Here is a 19,173-nt window from a genome sequence, read left to right as displayed (position 1 = left end):
GGCCGAGGCGGCGAGAGTCGAGCTTCAGAAGAAGGCGCAGGCACTGCAGGAGTGAGGGTACCTACGGCGCCACCACCAAGAAGAGGTGGGCGAGCTGCTGGGCCAGATCCAGGGACGCGGGGCCGCGCAGGTCGAGGCGCGCGACGCCCTCAAGTGCGACGTGACGTCGGCACTGCGCGAGATCCGCGCCCAACGCGAAGGCCATGCGGTGCAGAGCACCTGCAGTCGGAGGAGTGGTTCCGAGGTGCGCATGCGCTTGGGATCTAGGGCGGGGCGCCCCCTGCTGTTCAGGCCTTAACCCGATGGGTGGTTTGACTGGAAGAGTTGGTCAACTCCGTGTGTTTACTGTACAGGGAGGGAGCGCTGCTCGCTTCCCTTTGTAAAGGTGAATAGGGACGCTCTATTCAAGTGCTTTTCTTGTGGGATGCTCCCAACTCTGGTTTTCCTTTGGTTGCCCTCTTCCAAAGGTCTGTATTTGAACTCTGGGTCCCCTCTCCTCTGCATGGTAAGTTAGGTGCTGAAATGTAGGACCATTCTCCCATCAAGAAAAGAACAGATTCCCTGGAGATCCAAAGTAGCGCTTTTTTTGTTTCTGGTCCACAGCACCTGCCTTTCCTGCCAACTCTGCAGAAGGGTCCCCATTCTTCTGACTCCTACCGGCTCCTCCCCACTGCTCACACACAATCTGCAGTGTGGAATGAAAGTCATTTTCACACCTTTTCTTCCTAGGGTGGGGTCACCCCTTTTGTGACTGAGGCAGTTTTCAAGCTCTTACTATCTCCCTTTCTTTCTCCACCACCCCAAGCTGGAAATCTCCCAAACACGGGCTCCCCTCTTTCCAACTTAGTTCAGTCCTGAGTCAGCTAGAATGCAGCTGCCCAGAAACTTCAGGGTGACTTTGACCAACACTGGGCCTCTGTGGTTTTCATTTCCTTTGTAGTTGTAGGCCCAGGTTAGACCAACTAGTCATCTAGGGTTTTCCAGGATCTCTCCTGAAACTGTAAAACAGTGCATTGTTCTGGGGAGAGAATACAGAAGTTTCAGTGATTTTTTTTTTTCAAACAAGTCCATGATCCACAATAGGTGAGGAGCCTCGCCTCCATGGTTTCTAAGTCTTTGCCTTCACTAGCAGAAAAAGCCAAGAACGCTGGGATTTGGAATTCTCTGTTCCTTTTCCGTCTCTCTGCAGTGGCAGAACCATCCCTCCATCTCTGCAGCAAGGCTTCTCCCAGCGGGGACCTCTCTCTGCTCTTGGGTTCCCCCTTTACTCAGATGGACAGACCATCTTGGGCCTCGTGACCCAACCAGATGGCTTCTCTCCACGAAGACTCAGGTCATCATCTGGGGATTCAGGATTTTCATTTTCAGGCCACGTGTGCTAGTCTTCAGACCTCCACTGGCCACCAGAAGGTCTTCTGAGAACCAGCAGCCAGTTGCTGACAGGGGTCAGGGTGTGGCTGCCATTGACTCCGGGACTGTTGTGCTAGAGATGTGCAGCCAGGTGGACAAAGGGACAAAAGGGCTGGAATACAGGCATCGGCTCTGCAGTGACCTTAGACTCTGCTCAAAAGCCTGCAAGGCTTCATGGTGACCTGACTGCTCACAGCTCCCATGTCTCCAAAAGTCACAAGCTTATTAACTTATTAACCACATGCCTCCAGCTTCCAAGCTCATACAAGAGTTCAGCCACATGAGCCATCATAGTTCACACATGAACCCCCAGCAGTACCAGTCCCCTGCTGGGGAGCTCAGGCATTGGGACAGAAACAGGGGCTTCCTTTCCCTTGCAGAGTTTACGGATCCCAAGTTGCAAGAGACAGAATCAGATCTTTGGAGTTAGACATTAGATGTAAATCCTTTTCTGCCACTCACTAGCTGAGTGGCTATGGGCAGAAGTCACTTGCCTGTCTCTTAGTGTGGGGTGAGTTAAGCATCCAGGATGGTGCCTGGCACCTTAGTAGGTCCTCCAATCATATGCATCACCTTCTGGCTCGAGGCATTGGAACCCAAATCCAGGTGTGCTGACCCTGTCCGTGATCCTTCTTCCATACAGTGAGGCTGGATCGACTGTCAGAGGCAGCCAAGGTGAACACAGATGCCATTCGCTCAGCACAGGAAGAGATAACTGAGTACCGGCACCAGCTGCAGGCTAGGACCACAGAGCTGGAGGCCTTGAAAAGCACAAAGGATTCACTGGAGAGGCAATGTTCTGAGCTGGAGGACCGTCATCCAGCTGACACTGTGTCCTACCAGGTAGGGTCAGACTGCCTCGCCTGGGTGGGTGACCCTCTTTGAGCAAGGATTTAGTGGTCAAGATGGTGGGCCTTGGAGTCAGACGTACCAGTACATCATCATTGCATAACTAAAAGAGCCATCTGCTTGCCAGAGAATTCCTCGGTGGTGAAGATAAACACCTGCTTTGCAGAGCTGTAAAGGTTAAACAGACAGATGAGCTTTGAAGTGCTCAGCAGGATCTTGGTCACAGTGGGCACTGGATAACAGTACCCAATGTCTGTGGGTAGTCTAGGGAAGGCTTGGGCATATTTGTCCAATGAAAGACAACAGGAAAGAGAAAATACCACTTTTAAACCACTTAGTATATCTGCAATATGTGGTGACTAGAGATATTCGGGAATAGACAAACAAAAAGGAGAAAATACAAGGCACATAATAATTCACTTAAAGCAGTGGCTACAGTGGGCCTGGAATGGAGGGAGAAGTTTCAACTTGTATTTAGTAAGCTTCTGTGTGTCGTCTGAGCCATCAGATCATCAGCACTAGCTATGTACCAAGCCCTGACTGTGGCAAATGCTTTAGCGGGCACTGGAGAAATAACAGGGAGAAAAAGCAGATAAGATCCTGTTCCCACTGAGCGTTTGCTAACTTTACATGATCTGTAAAAATTCACTCGTTGTCCTACTGACCAGACCAGCATCTGATATGCTTCATCCCATACCCAAATTTTTGCTTCAGACTTTTCTGTGCCCACGAGTGAGCACCCTGCAGCTCTGACGGTATGGGGTTTTGTCCCCAGAGTGTCTGGCTGGACAGGTCTGTTCTGCGTTTGCACAGCTGGTCCAATTTCCTGGCTGGTGGGTGACATAGTTGATCTCTCATCCCTAGGAGGCCATTCAGTAACTGGACACGGAGCTGAGGAACACCAAGTGGGAGATGATGGCCCAGCTCCGCGAGTACCAGGACCTGGTCAATGTCAAGATGGCCCTGGATATCGAGATCGCTGCATATAGGTGAGCCGGGCCAGGAGCCTCTGGGCGGCGGAGAGCCCTGTGTTCTGATGAGACGCTAAGCCTTAGGCAGCCTGCCTATTTTATATACAAGTCTTTTGTATTGTGATAAAATATATAACATAAAATTTGTTAATTAGCCATTTAAAATACCCAGATCAGGGCCGGAGATTTAGTTCAGTGGTTCTGCCACCTGCCTCGCAAGCTCAAGGACCTGAGTTCAATCTCTGGTACCCAAAAAAGAAAAAACAAAACAAAACAAAAAATACACAGTTCAGTGGTGTCACATACATTTCCATTTTGTATAACCTTCACCACCAGCTATATCCAGAACGGCTTTTTTCATCCCAAACTCAAACTCCATACCCCTTAAGCAATAACTCACTATTCTTCTTTTACTTTGGTCCCTGGTAACCACCATCTATTTTCTGAGAGGCAGAAATCATGAGATTGACTTCTTTTCATTCTGACAGTGACTGAGAGCTTTAACCTTGGCTAAATCCCAGCCAGACAGAGGCTTGCGTGGAGAAAGAGGTACTTCAATCGTCAGGGCCTTTAAGAAACTCTGGTTTGGGCCGGGGATTTAGCTCAGCGGTTCGGTGGCCTGCCTTGCAAGCACAAGGACCCGAGTTCAATCCCCGGTACCAAAAAAAAAAGAAAAAAAGAAAGAAACTCTGGCTTTTACAGTTTCTTAGCTCTGAGCATTTGTTTCTTAGGTAAATAAGATGGAGATGGTGGTAACAGTGTCTACATCATGGATTGTTGAGAGGGTAACTATTCACCTGCTAATCAGGTGACATAGGTAGCACTGGCTAATCACAGAGCACTCCATAAGGGTGAGAAAGCTTGTGACCTAAAATGAGGCCTCTGAGCTCAGCAGGGGTGACCCCATCAGGTACCTAACCAGTTGCTGTCTGGTAACTCTTAGCTTCCCGTCTCTTGGCTCTGCTCTGTAATCTTGCTACTCAAAATGTGGCTCATGGGCTGGGTATTTAGCTCAGTGGTACCACGCCTGCCTCAAAAGTGTAAGATCCTGAGTTCAATCCCTGGTACCAAAAAAAAAAAAAAAGACATGACTCAAAATGTGGTTCATGATCCGGCAGAATCAATACCATACAAAATCATGTTAGAAAGATAGGTTCAGGCCTTGCCCCAGGCTGCCAGAGGGGAATCTGCATTTTAACAAGATCCGAGGTGATTTCTGTGCTATTAAAAATGAACAGCACTGGTTTGGGAATGTTCTTCTTACACTTACTCTAAGGCAGGGACTGTGCCAATTCCTTTTTATTCCTTATCTCACTGAAATAACCCTCTGAGGTAGGGAACGTTATGGCCACCTATTAACAGTAAGGAAATTAGAAAACAACAACAACAGCAACAACAACAACAGGGCTGGGGATTTAGCTCAGTTGTTCCACCGTCTGCCACACAAGCACAAGGACCTGAGTTCGATCCCCGGTACCAAAAAAAAAAAAAAAAAAACGAAAAGCCAGTTAGGAAATTGTGGCCTTAACACATTCATGATGGGGCCATAATTTGTATGTCTTGCTTCCAGTGATTCATGCATGACTGTCCCAACCAATGGGACAGTCGTGGATATACCACGGTGGTGTTAAGAGTTTGAATGAACAGGGCATAGTAGTGCACATCTGGAATCCCACGACTTGGGAGGCTGAAGCAGGCAGGTCACTGCAAGTTGGAAGCCAATCTGGGCTACACAGTGAAGTTGAAGGCTAGCCTGAACTACATAACAAGACCCTGTCTCAAAACAAATAAAAACAAGAGTCTGGCCAGCTGTGGTGGCACACGGCTGTAATCCTGGCACTCGGGAGGCTGAGGCAGGAGGATCGCTGTGAGTTCGAGACCAGCCTGGGCTACATAGTGAGTTCCAGGTCAGTCTCAACTATATAGTGAGACCCTGTCTCAAAAAACAAAACAAAACAAAAAACAAAAAACCAAGAGTCTGACTGGCTTAACAAGGTCACACCATCTAGTGAGTAGCAAAGTTAGGAGGAGAAACCGTTGCCATCAACCTATTTTTTTTTCTTTTCTTTCTCTTTTTTTTTTTTTTTAATATTTTGAGACAGGGTCTCACTAAATTGCTCAGGCTGGACTCAAACTTAGAATCCTCCTGCCTCAGCCTCCCAGAGTGTTGGGATTACAAGTGCATCCCACCATACCCAGCAACCACTGTATTCTTAAAACTCAAGGATGACAATAAAAAATAACTGGAGGGCCAGGCATTATTGGCACACACGTATAACCCCTGGGAGGCTGAGTCAGGAGGATTGCCATGAATTCTAGGCCAGCCTGGGCTATGTAGTAAGTTTAAGGCTAGCCTGAATTACAGAGCAAGAACCTGTATGCCAGGAATTTAGCTCAGTGGTTCCAGCACATGCCTCATCCCCAGTACCAAAAAAAAAAAGTAACAGGAGGAATTCAAATGGCAATATTCTAAGAGCTCTTAAGCTAAACTTATGTGAAATTATTTGCTCCCAGCTCTCCCCCTGCCCCTTCTCTGCACAATGCTGCAGCCCCAGCCTCCCAGCTTTCTCTTGAGTACTATTTTAGTTGTAATTTTTGTTAATGTAGGTCCTCTCACTTGACCATTCTTCAGTGGGGAGAAAACTGTGTTATTTCATAAACTGCAGCATTAGGTGCAAACAAGAGCAGCCCCCTTGGTGTACGGTTTGTGGGTAGTCACTGAAATGATCTGCTGATCAGTCTCCAAGTGCCTGCCACTGAGGCTGGCGCTTAAGGGTAGAATCCATGCTTAGCATGTGCAAGGCCCTGCATTTAATCCCTAGCACCTAAATAAAGAAATTCAAAGTGTCTACCAGTAATTACAAAAAGTAATTAAAAGAAAAAGAAATGCCTGCTATTCATTTACATTCCTCCCTTCACCACTTCCTCCATTCACTCACTGCATGCCATGGAGTTTCAGAAAAATTTAGGAAAACCCAAAACCAAAAATTAACTCATCTGCTTTGAGTTAATAGTAATGTGCTCCATTATCCTTCTACAGAAAACTCCTAGAAGGCGAAGAATATCGGATCGGCTTTGGCCCAACTCCTTTCTCTCTGTCAGAGGGACTCCCCAAAATTCCCTCCACACCCACTCACATAAAAGTCAAGAGTGAAGAGAAAATAAAGGTAGTAGAGAAGTCAGAAAAGGAAACTGTGATTGTGGAGGAACAGACAGAAGAGATCCAAGTGACTGAAGAAGTCACTGAGGAGGAGGAAAAAGAGGCCCAGAAGGAGGAAGAAGGAGGAGGAGAGGAAGAGGAAGCAGCAGCAAAGTCTCCCTCAGCAGAAGAGGCCAAATCCCCAGGAAAGGAAGCCAAGTCGCCTGTGAAAGAGGAGGCCAAATCACCAGATAAACTCAAGTCCCCAGTGAAGGAAGAGGCCAAGTCACCAGCTGAGGTCAAGTCTCTGGAGAAGGCCAAGTCACCAGCTGAGGTCAAGTCTCCAGAAAAAGCCAAGTCCCCTGTGAAGGAAGAGGCCAAGTCACCAGCTGAGGTCGTCTCCGGAGAAGGCCAAGTCCCCAGTGAAGGAAGAGGCCAAGTCACCATCTGAGGCCAAGTCTTCAGTAAAAGAAGCAAAATCACCAGCTGAAGTCAAGTCTCCTGAAACAGCCAAGTCACCAGTAAAGGAAGAGGCAAAATCACCAGTTGAGGTTAAGTCTTCTGAGAAGGCCAAGTCCCCAGTGAAGGAGGAAGCAAAATCGCCAACTGAGACTAAGTCTCCTGAGAAGGCCAAGTCCCCAGTGAAGGAAGGAGTGAAGTCCCCTGAGAAGGCCAAATCACCAGTAAAGGAAGAGGCCAAGTCTCCAGCTGAGATGAAATCCCCTGAGAAGGCCAAGAGCCCAGTGAAGGAGGAAGCCAAGTCCCCTGCAGAGGCCAAGTCCCCAGAGAAGGCCAAATCCCCTGTGAAGGAAGAAGCAGAGTCGCCTGAGAAGGCCAAGACTCTTGATGTGAAGTCTCCAGAAGCCAAGACTCCAGTGAAGGAGGAAGCAAAGTCCCCTGCAGGCACCAAATCCCCTGAAAAAGCCAAAAGCCCTGTCAAGGAGGAGGCCAGGTTCCCAGAGAAGGTGGCATCTCCTGCAAAGGAGGATGCCAAGGCTCCTGAGAAGGAAGTCCCAAAGAAGGAAGAGGTGAAGTCCCCCGAGAAGGAGGAGAAGCCCCAGGAAGTGAAAACCAAAGAGCTCCCAAAGAAGGTGGAAGAAAAGGTTCCAGCCACACCAAAAAGTGAGGAGAAGGAGGACACCAAGAAAGGTGAAGCTCCCAAAAAGGAAGCTCCAAAGTCTGAGGCTGAGGAGAAGAAGGAGGCTGCTGTAGAAAAGCCCAAGGAATCCAAAGCTGAAGCCAAGAAGGAAGAGGCTGAAGATAAGAAAAAAGCAGTGACTCCAGAGAAGGAGGCTCCTGCCAAGGTAGAGGTAAAGGAGGAGACTAAACCCAGGGAGAAGACTGAGGTGGCCAAGAAGGAGCCAGATGACGCCAAGGCCAAAGAACCCAGTAAGCCGGTAGAAAAGGAGCCAGAAAAGCCAAAGAAGGACGAGACACCAGCAGCACCAGAAAATAAAGACAGCAAAGAGGAGAAGGCCACAGAAGCCAGGAAGCCCGAGGAGAAACCTAAGGCCAAGGATGATGACAAGAGCGTCTCAAAAGAGCCCAGCAAGCCCAAGACAGAGAAGGCTGAAAAATCCTCCAGAACAAACCAAAAAGACAGCAGGCTGTCAGAGAAGTCTGCAGAGGACAAGGCCACCAAGGGCGAGAAGTAAGCAGAAGAGAGAGGAACATCCAGAGCAGCCAAGAAACTCAGGATGGTCCCGGAGTTCAAGAGTCAGTGTATGGAATTTTCATTTTTCTCCTTTTTCTTCCTGTAAGAAGAAACTCTGCTTTGATGTCATAAGTCTGCAGAGGACAAGGCCACCAAGGGCGAGAAGTAAGCAGAAGAGAGAGGAACATCCAGAGAAGCCAAGAAACTCAGGATGGTCCTGGAGTTCAAGAGTCAGTGTATGGAATTTTCATTTTTCTCCCTTTTCTTCCAGTAAGAAGAAACTCTGCTTTGATGTCGGGCCCTTGTTCACCAAACAGGAACTTCTATTAGCAATATGTTAGCCAGAGAGGGCACTCCCAGCCCCCCGGATCCGTGCCCCAAACCCTCCCCAGGCAATGGGCGATTCTGTTATGATAGCTATGTAGCCAAATGTGACGTGTGCCCAGTGCCACACGTAAACACTTGACTACAAAAACTGCCCCCTCCTTTCCAAATAAGTGCATTTATTTCCCGTATGTACAATGGACAGACGACCGCAATAATGAATGAGCAGTTAGAAACACATTATGCTTAAAGATGTCTTAATCTACTCCCGAATGCCTTCTGTTTTCCAAAGGAGCGGCTGAGCCCTGACCCAGTGCTCTCTATCCTGGGAGAGTTGAAGCAGGTGGGGCTGGGCACCGGCCACTTAAGTCACACCAGGGCGCACTTTCCACGGAGTCCACCTTCAATTGCTTCTGTGCAATAAAACCAAGTGCTTCTACAATGGGAATGTGGCTGCTGTTAGTTATTCTCTTCCCCTGGGCAGGCTGGGGGAGGGGCAAGGGAGGTCTAGCTGTCACATACGTGTCCGTGAGGGGCTGAGCAAGGGTCATCAGAGTTCTCTTGTGCGTCTGGGACCAGTTACACGGCCTGTCCGGTGCTCTTTCCTGGGCACAAATGATGTGCTAGGTAACATGCTAGGTGCTTTATTTTTACCATCTGGGGTGTGGCTGCTCAGTGTGGTCCACGGGCACCTTGGTCCGTGTCACCAGGATGCCTTATAAACATGCGGACTTGTGAGCCCACCCTGGGCAGCTGATTCACAGTCGAAGCGGGAGGCCTGGGAAAGTGAGTGCTTGAGCTACTCACAGTCGATTCTAATAATGTACACTGCCGCTGGGGAGCAGTGAGGTCCAGGAGGACTTTGAATAGTCTGTAGGACTTCGAGTGATAGTGGGAAGAGGTTTATGCACATGGGCTATACATAGCTAATAAATTCGTCTGTACTGAAACCTACAACAACCACTTGATTGGGAACAGTTTACCAAAAGTCAACCTAATTGATCTCCAGTGTGCTGCCCTGGACATGATTTTGAAAACTGGTCCTCTTAAGAGATTTACATGAGGGTCTCTGTGAAATATGGAGTTTCTAATTATAGAGCTGTCAAAAAACAAACAAACAAACATAGATTACTCATACAACTGTAACTTTGTTTTGTTTTTTGTTTTGGTTTTTTGAGACAGGGTCTCACTATGTAGTTGAGACTGACCTGGAACTCACTATGTAGCTCAGGCTGGTCTCGAACTCACAGCGATCCTCCTGCCTTAGCCTCCCGAGTGCTGGGATGACAGCCATGTGCCACCACACCTGGCTGTCTGAGTAATCTAAAGCATTTATAATAACATTTTTGAGATGTCCATGTTTTTATATTAATTTCCTCCAATCCACTTCAGCATTTCTTCAAAGTAGATATTATGATGCCTATTTTAGTGGTAAGAAAACAGATGAGGTTAAAAAAATAAACAAAACAAAACAAAAATAATAGATGAAGTGATTACCTAGGACTCAACTAGTAAGTGGGATAGTCAGAATTTGAAGTCAGAGCTTAACTGCAGAGTCCTTATGTTTTCTGTAGTATCATGCCATCAAATCCTGGGCAAGCTGCTTTGGTATTTCATTGGCTTAGTTTTAGTCATCAAATAACTGCTATGTAAAGTGATAACTGTCCCAATTTGCCTGGAATAAAGGAGTTTCCTAGGACACAAGTCTTTTAGAGCTAAAACCAGAAATGTCTTTGTCAAATGGAGATGAATTGTAGCCCCTCCCTAAAACGAGAGAGAGAGAGAGAGAGAGAGAGAGAGAGAGAGGAGAGAAATGAACTCAGCAGCAACTATGGAAACTACCTAGAAATCTACATTGATAAGTGTAGTGGGATAGTCAGAATTTGAAGTCAGAGCTTAACTGCAGAGTCCTTATGTTTTCTGTAGTATCATGCCATCAAATCCTGGGCAAGCTGCTTTGGTATTTCATTGGCTTAGTTTTAGTCATCAAATAAGCGCTATGTAAAGTGATAACTGTCCCAATTTGCCTGGAATAAAGGAGTTTCCTAGGACACAAGTCTTTTAGAGCTAAAACCAGAAATGTCTTTGTCAAATGGAGATGAATTGTAGCCCCTCCCTAAAATGAGAGAGAGAGAGAGAGAGAGAGGAGAGAGAAATGAACTCAGCAGCAACTATGGAAACTACCTAGAAATCTACATTGATAAGTATATGAGGGCAAAAAATGGACAACTTCAAGGATATAAAGTCTTAGAAAATTCCTATAAAATACTGTTGAATACGATCCAAAAAATAATTACATAAACCATGTAGCTGAGTGGTAAATCACGGGTTAAGCATGCTTGGGGCCCAGGGTTCCATCCCCAGCTGCACAAAACAATTGTACAATCTAAAAACTACAAGAAATAGAAAACATCTAAAGGGGTAGGGGAAGTGGGAGAGATAGGGGAAAGAAGGGAAAAGAAAAATTATGAGAAAAGGAAAAACATGGAAACAAAGTCTTTGTAAATAGGGAAAGGTGGAGGGGGTGAAGGGAGGGCAGGGGAATGGGGAAAAAATAACCAAGATAATCATGTAAAGCTACAAGATCCTAATGATGAATATACTGCATTGTATACCTAAAATGTACCAATAAACTTAATGGGGAAAAAAAAAAAGATATAGAGGGCCAGGGATTTAGCTCAGGGGCGCCATGCCTGCCTAGTGAGCACAAGGTCCTGAGTTTGATCCCGATTACAAAGAAAGAAAGAAAGAAACAGAAACACTAGAACTACAGAAAATAGGACTACAACAAAGACTAGAGAAAGAACTCTTCAGGGTGATGACAGAGGGAAGTTAAAAGATAACAGTTGTGCAGCTCCTCCCCGGCCTGGAGTGGCTGTGCGGGAAGAGGGGATTTCCAAAGAAAAGCACTGAGCTGACAGATTATTTGACATGATTGCCTACGTGTAAATCTGAGTCAGAAGGCTTTTACTGAGCTATGGGAGACTGTGGGACAAGTCCATTTAAACAAACATGAGACATAATAAAAGTGAAGCAATTAACTGCAGGACAGACAAAACAAGTGTGATAGGAAGTATAATTGTTAATTTTTAAAGCTTTTCCCCCAGTGTTTGGAATCAAATCTAGGGCCTCATTCACGCCGGGGAAGTGTTCTACCCCTGAGTCACATCCCCAGTGCAAGGAAGTATGATGATGATACATTAGATAAAAATGGTTTCACAACAGTAACAAAAACAGCAAATATCAAAAAGTAAGGTTAAATATACAGGATGGTTGGGGTAAGGGAAAGAGGGGTATAAATGGATCAAAAGCATTCATTTCTGCATGAGGCTTTGATCCTCAGTACCACTTCAAAAGAAAAAGAGAGAGAGCCACCAGACGTCTAGGTGTGGTGGTGCACACCTGTAATCTCAGTGCTTGAGAGGCTGAGACAGGAAGATCACGGCGAGTTTGACAACATAAGGAGACCATGTCTCAAAACCAACCAACCAACAAACAGACAAACCACTCATCTGTCATAATAGAAACTCTGGGGAGAATGCTTGAACTTAATAAATTTAAAAATAAGTAGAGACCAGAGGAGACTGAAGAGACAGAAGACAAAAGTGACTGTGGTTTCCTGGACTGGATCTTGGAACATCAGTGAAAAGACCAGTGAACTCTAAAGAAAGGCTGTGATTCAGTTATTAATAACACACCAGCATCCATCTCTTAGTCTTGGCAAATGTGCAGCCATTGTAAGATGTCAGCACGAGGGGGAAGTAGGTGAGGGTATCCAGGACCTGTCCGTGCTACCTCTGCCACTTTTCAGTAAATCTAAAATTGTTTCAAGCCGGGCGCAGTCAGAGCATCCATCTCTTAGTCTTGGCAAATGTGCAGCCATTGTAAGATGTCAGCACGAGGGGGAAGTAGGTGAGGGTATCCAGGACCTGTCCGTGCTACCTCTGCCACTTTTCAGTAAATCTAAAATTGTTTCAAGCCGGGCGCAGTGGCACATGACTGTCATCCCAGCATTCAGGAGGCTGAGGCAGGAGGATTGCTGTGAGTTTGAGACCAGCCTGAGCTACATAGTGAGTTCCAGGTCAGTCTCAACTACATAATGAGACCCTGTCTCAAAAAAAAAAAAAAGCAGGTGTAACCAGTCAAAGTAAATAGGGATCAAAACAGCGTCTGGTCCAAATTCCTAATTAACAGAGATGAGGAAACTGAGGCCAGAGAAAGGAGGTTGCACAATTACAAACAATGGATATAAGAGCTATAATTTTCCATTAGTTGTATATAGAAATATGGACTACAGGTATACAAATTTTGAGGGAGAGCAGAAGCGGGGATTGAACCTAGGGCCTTGTGCATACTAGGCAAGTGCTCTGGCATTGAGCCATATCCCTTGCCCTTTTTCTCTAAGACACGGTCTCACTAAGTGGCCAAGGCGAGTCTCGAACTCTGATCCTTTTGCATCGGCCTCTTCTTTATTCTTTTCCTCCTGCCTTTGTCCTCCTTGGAAACACACTACATGGCCACCCCAAAACTAGATGCTGTGGGTGTTTGGAATATCGGAAGCTCCAATCCCCCAGGCTCAGCCCGGTTCACTTCATGACAGATTTGCAGGATGACCACAAGTAGCTCAGAAAGGGCAGGAGGGCCTCACCTGGCTGCCTCTCCACTTTCTCCTAAGCAGGGACGCTCTCAGTGCACTGGTACGACTAAGATGGCCTATGCCAACCGGATTGACTTGCACCATCTGTCAAACAAAACCACCTTCCCTCTGGGAAGAGAACAGAACAAACCTCAGGAAAAAGCAATCAAGTCAATTTGCTAAGAATTGCTTGTCAGAAGCCAGAATCCGGGAGGACATAAACGTTATGTGCAAAGGAGCTATTTTAGGAGCACATCTTTCCAGCTGGCTAACAGTCACAGCTGGGTTGCTGGAAAATAGCCTTCATTTTTTTCTCCAGGAAAATTGTTTCCAAAACGATAGATTAGAGCTGAGTATACTGACACATGGCTTTAATCTCAACTAAATCAGTAGACTGAAGCAGAAGAACAGCAAGTTTGAGGCCAGCGTGGGCAATTTAGTGAGACCCTGTCTCAAAATAAATAAATAAATAAATAAAAATAGGGCTGGGAGGGTGCTGCAGTGCTCCTAGGTTCAATCTTTAGTAAATAAGTAAGCTGGGATGGTGGTGCACACCTGTAATCACAGCACTCAGGAGGCTGAGGCAGGAGGATCACCTAGCATTGAAGGCCAGCCTGGACTACATAGTGAGTTCCAGAGCCAAGCTAACAAACTCTGGGGATCATTAGACAAAGCCATGAGGAAACACCTAACATCAGAGGAAATAATACCAGAAGAGGGGAAGAGAAATCTTCCACCTCCAAGTGCCTCAGGGGAGGAGAGCAGAGCAGCCACTGGTAATAGTGTTCCTGGAATTCTGACCCAATGGTTCCCAAGGGATGTTTTGGAGGTTTCCATATTCAAGAGCCTTATTTCTGCCACAAGTGATCAAAACAGAATCCAACTAGCTTCAGTACTACTAGCAAAGCACTACTGCTGCTGCTGATAAATTACTAGATGGTGAGCCAGGGTTTAGCTCAGTGGTTCCACCGCCTGCCTCGCAAGCTCAAGGTCCCGAGTTTGATGCCCAATACGCCCCCCGCCCAAATTACTAGATGGCATAATCTGGGGAAACTCTTAAATTATATTCCCCGGCATGCTCTCACTCATTTCCTTTCTTTTGTATTGGCAAGCTTCTGGGGCAAGACATCTCCGCGTGGTCTCCAGAAGCACCAGGGTTACACCTTACCAGTTTAATAAATGTGGGAGGACAGTGGGGGAGAAGCGCTATTTCATATTCCAGGGAAAATCCAGGTTCGGTCTGAACTGGATAGGCAGGGTCATAGGATCTTCCCCAAGCCCATACTGTGGCTAGACACATACGGGGCATTGATGAGCTGGGTAAGAGTCATTTTCCCATGCAGGGACCTGGGGGAACGCATGAGGTCCTCACACTGAAATGGAGAGACTGGAAGGGGTGGTTCCCAAAGGGAAACAGAGGTAGTGTCAACAGGAGAAGAGGGAGTGGGTACTGACATCAGCAATGACAGACCTGCAGCAGGGTGTACAGCGTAAGAGTCAAAGAATCATAAGACTCCTACTGGGCGTGCAGAGAAACTGGAGTTTTCCAAGACAAATGCCTGTGATGAATTTTGACAAAACCTTCCTAGAAAGCAATGTAATGAAATATATCCAAAGCCCTAAAAACTTAGATACTCTTTAGCCAAGGTGTGCCATTTTCAGGAATGTCGCTTAAATAAACAATAAGGTATTTACAGAAATATTTAAATATAAAATATCTACCTCTACCTTGTTTTGAAAAACTGTAAATTACACTATATATTATAATAAAGGAGTGGCTAAATAAGTTAAATTACATCTGTACTAGCAAACACAATAAAGTAATAAAAAACTAGTTTTTAATTTTAAAAGTAATTGATATTAATCATATCAATGTACCTACAGATATTTCATGGAACAACAGTATAATACATGTTCTAGTGAAGTGTCTGTGGAGCATTCTCCAGGACAGACCGTATGTTATGCCATGAAAATTCTTCAACACTCCTGCTGTAGTGGCGCCCACCCATAACCCCAGCACTCAGGAGGCTGAGGCATCACTGTGAGTTGGAGACCAACCTGGGCTACATAGTGAGTTCCTGGTCAGTCTCAACTACATAGTGAGACCCTGTCTCTAAAGAAAATGCTCTATGGTCAAGTGTGGTGGTGCATGCCTGGTAGTCCCAGCATTGGAGAGGCTGAGGCAGGAGGATTGCCAAGAGTTCAAGGCCAGTCTGAACTACATAGTAAAACCCTGTATTCAAAACAAAACAAAAACAAACTCTACAGCCAGAGGCTGCTACCAAGCCACATCAACAGGCATGACTGTAACAGATGCGGCCATCTATCTGTCATCTCACTCTAGTCCCTAGAATGCTTCTGAGTTTATTAACGTCTTCACAGAACCCAAGAGGACTTTTCAAGGCAACTTTTATATAAATGGAGAAACCTGTGGGACCTAAGGTAGGTAAGCAGGTGAGGTGCGTCTAGACCAGTGGTGGCAAACTTATGGAACGCATGTCACAAGGCCCTCTCTTTCAGCACGTGAGCCAAGTCACCCCAGTGCAGCCATTTTGTTTCTTTCTAAGCTAAAACCTCAGTATTCAGGTTTAATTGTGGTGTTGGTACTTTATGATAAATAAGTGGGTTTGAGTTACAAAACCTGTCTCTACAGGTTTTCGCCATCACTGGTCTAGGCCCTTTCTTCTGCTATACCATGCAGTCCCCAGCATATTTTCCAAATCTGGCCAGCCCCTCTGTGCCAGGAATGCCCATGCCCTCACCTCTCCAGGGGGCTCTCCCTGCTCCTCCTGTCACCCCGCTGTGGGCCTTACCCGAATGTTGTCATCGTTGCTGTTGGTTTTCTCGCCTTTCCAATTTAGACAGAGCTGGAAAATGGGTGGGATAGAGGAGTACCCAGGGTTCAACACCACGGCAGCCTGGAGTTTGGCTGGGAAGAGAGGGGAAGGAGGGAAAAAATTCAGCGTGTCACCCAGCTTGCCAGCATGGCAGCCTCCCCACTGGATCTGAGGCCAGCTCAGACGTCTATTAATCCCAGTGCTACAGGGTACACCTGGTTCTACAATCTCCTAAATGGCACTGCCAGATTGTAGAACGTGAGGGTCTGGTAATTCTGGCCTCTCCAAGGACCTCCTATCTGTCGTGCCACAAAGGCATGGCTTCTTGATATCTGGTCCACCTTGGGCTTGTCCACAAGTTTAATTTGCTGGTTTAAGTTTAACTGCCATTTCCTTATTTGCCAGGAGGTTAAGACATTTTCCATGTGAAAGCTTACAATTTTTCTTTTGAAATATTGCTGTAATTATTGTATCTGTAGGTAGTCTGAACAGTTTTTACTGCTTGCTTTCTAAGGTTAATTATGATAATAAAGGGAGAGATTTGGGAGGAAAATATATAAACATTCTCCAGTCTCTTTATATTTATACATTTTGTTTTGCTTTGTTTTTGGTCCTGGGGCTCGAACTTTGGGATCTTTCAATTGCGAGGCAGGTGGTGGAACCACTGAGCTAAATCCCCAGCTATACATTTTGTTATGTGGAATTCTGGTTTGTTTTGGGAGGACAGTTTGTGGTTCTGGAGAATGTAGGGGTGCTCTTCCACTGAGCTACAACCTCGGTCCTGTTTGAGACATGGTCTTGCTAATTTGCCCAGGTTGGCCTTGAACTTGCAATCCTTCTGCCTTAGCCTTCCTTCTTTTCTTTGTGAGACAGGGTCTTGCTGTGCACTTCAGGCTTGCCTCAAACTTGTGCCAATCCTCCTGCCTCAGCCTCCTGAGTGCCAGGACTACTGGTATGTGCCACCATGCCTGGCCCTGCCTTAGCCTTTTGAGTAAGTGGGGCGGTGATTTTTTTTTTTTTTTTTTGGTACTGGGGATCGAACTCAGGTCCTTGCGCTTGCAAGGCAGGCACCAGAACCACTGAGCTAAATCCCCGGCCCTCTTTTGAGTAAGTGGGATGACAGGTGTGTACCTGCCCAGCTTGAGATTCTTTTTTTTGGTGGGGGGGGGATTGAGACAGGGTCTCACTATGTAGTTGAGACTGACCTGAAACTCACTATGTAGCCCAGGCTGGTATCAAACTCACAGCGATCCTCCTGCCTCAGCCTCCCGAGTGCTGGGATTACAGGTGTGCGCCACCACACCCATCTTTGAGATTCTTAGTAGCCAATATTTATTGATTCCTTACTATACTTCAGGTTCAGTGCTAAACCCCTTACACACATTGGATCTTATCCTAACAATGATTCTATGAGATGGGTATAATTCTCCTCATACCCATTCACAGATGTGGAAACAGGCCTCTGACAAAAACATCCCAACATTAAACAGATGCAAAGCAGCAGTGCTGAGGTTAACCAGAACTACCTGATATCAGAGCCATATTCGTAACCTTCAAAAGAAGTATCTGTCGGCTGGGTGGGGTGATGCACGTCTGTAATCCCAGCACTTGGGAGGCTGAGGCAAGAGGATTGCTCTCAGTTTGAGGTCAGCCTGGGCTACATATATGGCCAGCCTGAATTATGTAGTGAGCCCCATCTCAAAAATACACCAAAACAAAAAACAACAACAACAACAAAAAAAAACCCTATATTTTCCATTACTTTATTTTTTTCTTCTGGTGATAGCTTTTGTTTTTATCAACAGGATGACATTTATCCTCTCCACCAGGCAATATCTTAGAACCTGTGATGGTTTGGTATGGTGTGCCCCCCAAAAGGTCCATGTGGTCTGCACTGGTGGTATAATGGTGAGCATAGCTGCCTTCCAAAAGGTCCACATGCTAGAAAGATGGCCCCTGGTGTGGTGGTACTGAGAGGCAGTGTAACCTTTGAGAGGTAAGGCATAGTGAGAGGCGATTAGGTTTTAGGAAGAGGGTACTGTTCTCTGAAGGGATTAATGTATTTCTGCAAGACTCCGATTAGCCCCTGAAACAGAAAGTTGTTAGAAAAAGGTCAAACCAAAGCCAGGTGTGGTGGTCTCAAGGGTGGCTGAAACAGGGATGGCAAGTTTTAGCCTACGCTGAGCAACTAAGTTAGCAATACCTAATCTCACAAAAAACAAAACAAAAAACAAACAAAACAAAACAAAACAAAAAAACAAGCCTGGCTCCTGAATCTCTCTGGCTTCCTGTCTCACCATGTGATCTCTTTCACACATGATCCTATGACTGTGATACCACTCACTATGAAGCCCGCACCAGAGACCAAACAGATGGGGCCACCTGATGATGGACTTTCAGCCTCCAACCTGACCTTCACCCAGAGCTCTGCTCTTTACTTTATAGAGTCCCCAGCCTTAGGAATGGTGTTACAGCACCTGAAAATGAAATAATACAGCAACACAGACAACTTCCTCGCTTGGCCATCTATAGCAGTGAGCCTGGGAGGTGATATCATATGGGCAGTGCCAGGCCTACTGAGCCTGGGCTGAGATAACAGCACAACAGCCTAAGCACAGCATCTGAGTAGCTCCAGTAGGAAGCCCCGGCATAGTCAGATGCCAGAAGGATGAGGAATCACAAGTCTCAATGCCTGAATGCCTCTGAAGAGAGTACAGGGACTGCAGAAGAGGGACAGAGGTCCTGTGACCCTGCCCTTTACAACCCAAGAGTGACTCCTCTGCCCTTCAGTGACGGGGAAAGGAAGAGCGGTCTGATGCTACAAACAGTAAGGCAAAAGGTGGGGAGCTCAGGCTCAGAGGTCAGCCTGGGTTTATAACCTCAACTATAAAATAAGAATGGTATTACTGCCCCAAAGATTGTTGTGACAATGAAATGAAAAAAACATGGATGTAACTGTGCTGCAGAAGTAGTCTTCCACTGAACAGTAGCTCTCACAATCACTATTTGCTAAGTCTCTGTGACAAGATTCCAAGATCTTTTGCTTCTCTCGAACAACTGTCAGGTACGTTTGATTCTCAGCCGCTCCCCTTGACCAGAACCACTGTCATGAGGAGAGCAACGACTTACCTGTGCCCCTTTCAATAAGTGCCATGTAGTAGAGATTGCTGTCCCCAGCCAGTCCTGACTCCACAATGTCCCTGGTGAAATGCAGCTCCTAGAACAGGCACCACAGACAGAGTAAGCTGCCGGCTTCCAGTCATTCCCCTGCCCTTCTGGTGGGGCTGAATGACTGAAAGGTGATATATGATCGTATAGCCCTCAGGACAGCAAGAGTGACCCGTGAGTTCTTT

At 46.4% G+C, this 19,173-nt stretch overlaps 1 protein-coding gene across 1 annotated transcript in view; it reads left to right on the top strand.

Annotated features, from left to right (window-relative positions):
• Window positions 1-8,078, top strand: part of LOC104862085 (neurofilament heavy polypeptide) — a 10,279-nt gene extending 2,201 nt beyond the window's left edge. The window contains 6 exon segments of the mRNA XM_033759220.1: window positions 1-218; window positions 221-244; window positions 2,054-2,253; window positions 3,124-3,248; window positions 6,271-6,762; window positions 6,764-8,078. Coding sequence (XP_033615111.1) covers window positions 1-218; window positions 221-244; window positions 2,054-2,253; window positions 3,124-3,248; window positions 6,271-6,762; window positions 6,764-8,024 — 2,320 coding nt within the window. The 3' untranslated portion in view covers window positions 8,025-8,078.
• The last annotated feature ends 11,095 nt before the right edge of the window (window positions 8,079-19,173 follow it).

This window comes from Fukomys damarensis, unplaced genomic scaffold, assembly GCF_012274545.1.
Source record: "Fukomys damarensis isolate Sample0158 unplaced genomic scaffold, DMR_v1.0_HiC HiC_scaffold_5, whole genome shotgun sequence".
Lineage (NCBI taxonomy): Eukaryota > Metazoa > Chordata > Mammalia > Rodentia > Bathyergidae > Fukomys > Fukomys damarensis.
The sequence above is the reverse complement of the archived record's forward strand: the minus strand, read 5'-3'. Positions and strand labels throughout refer to the sequence as shown.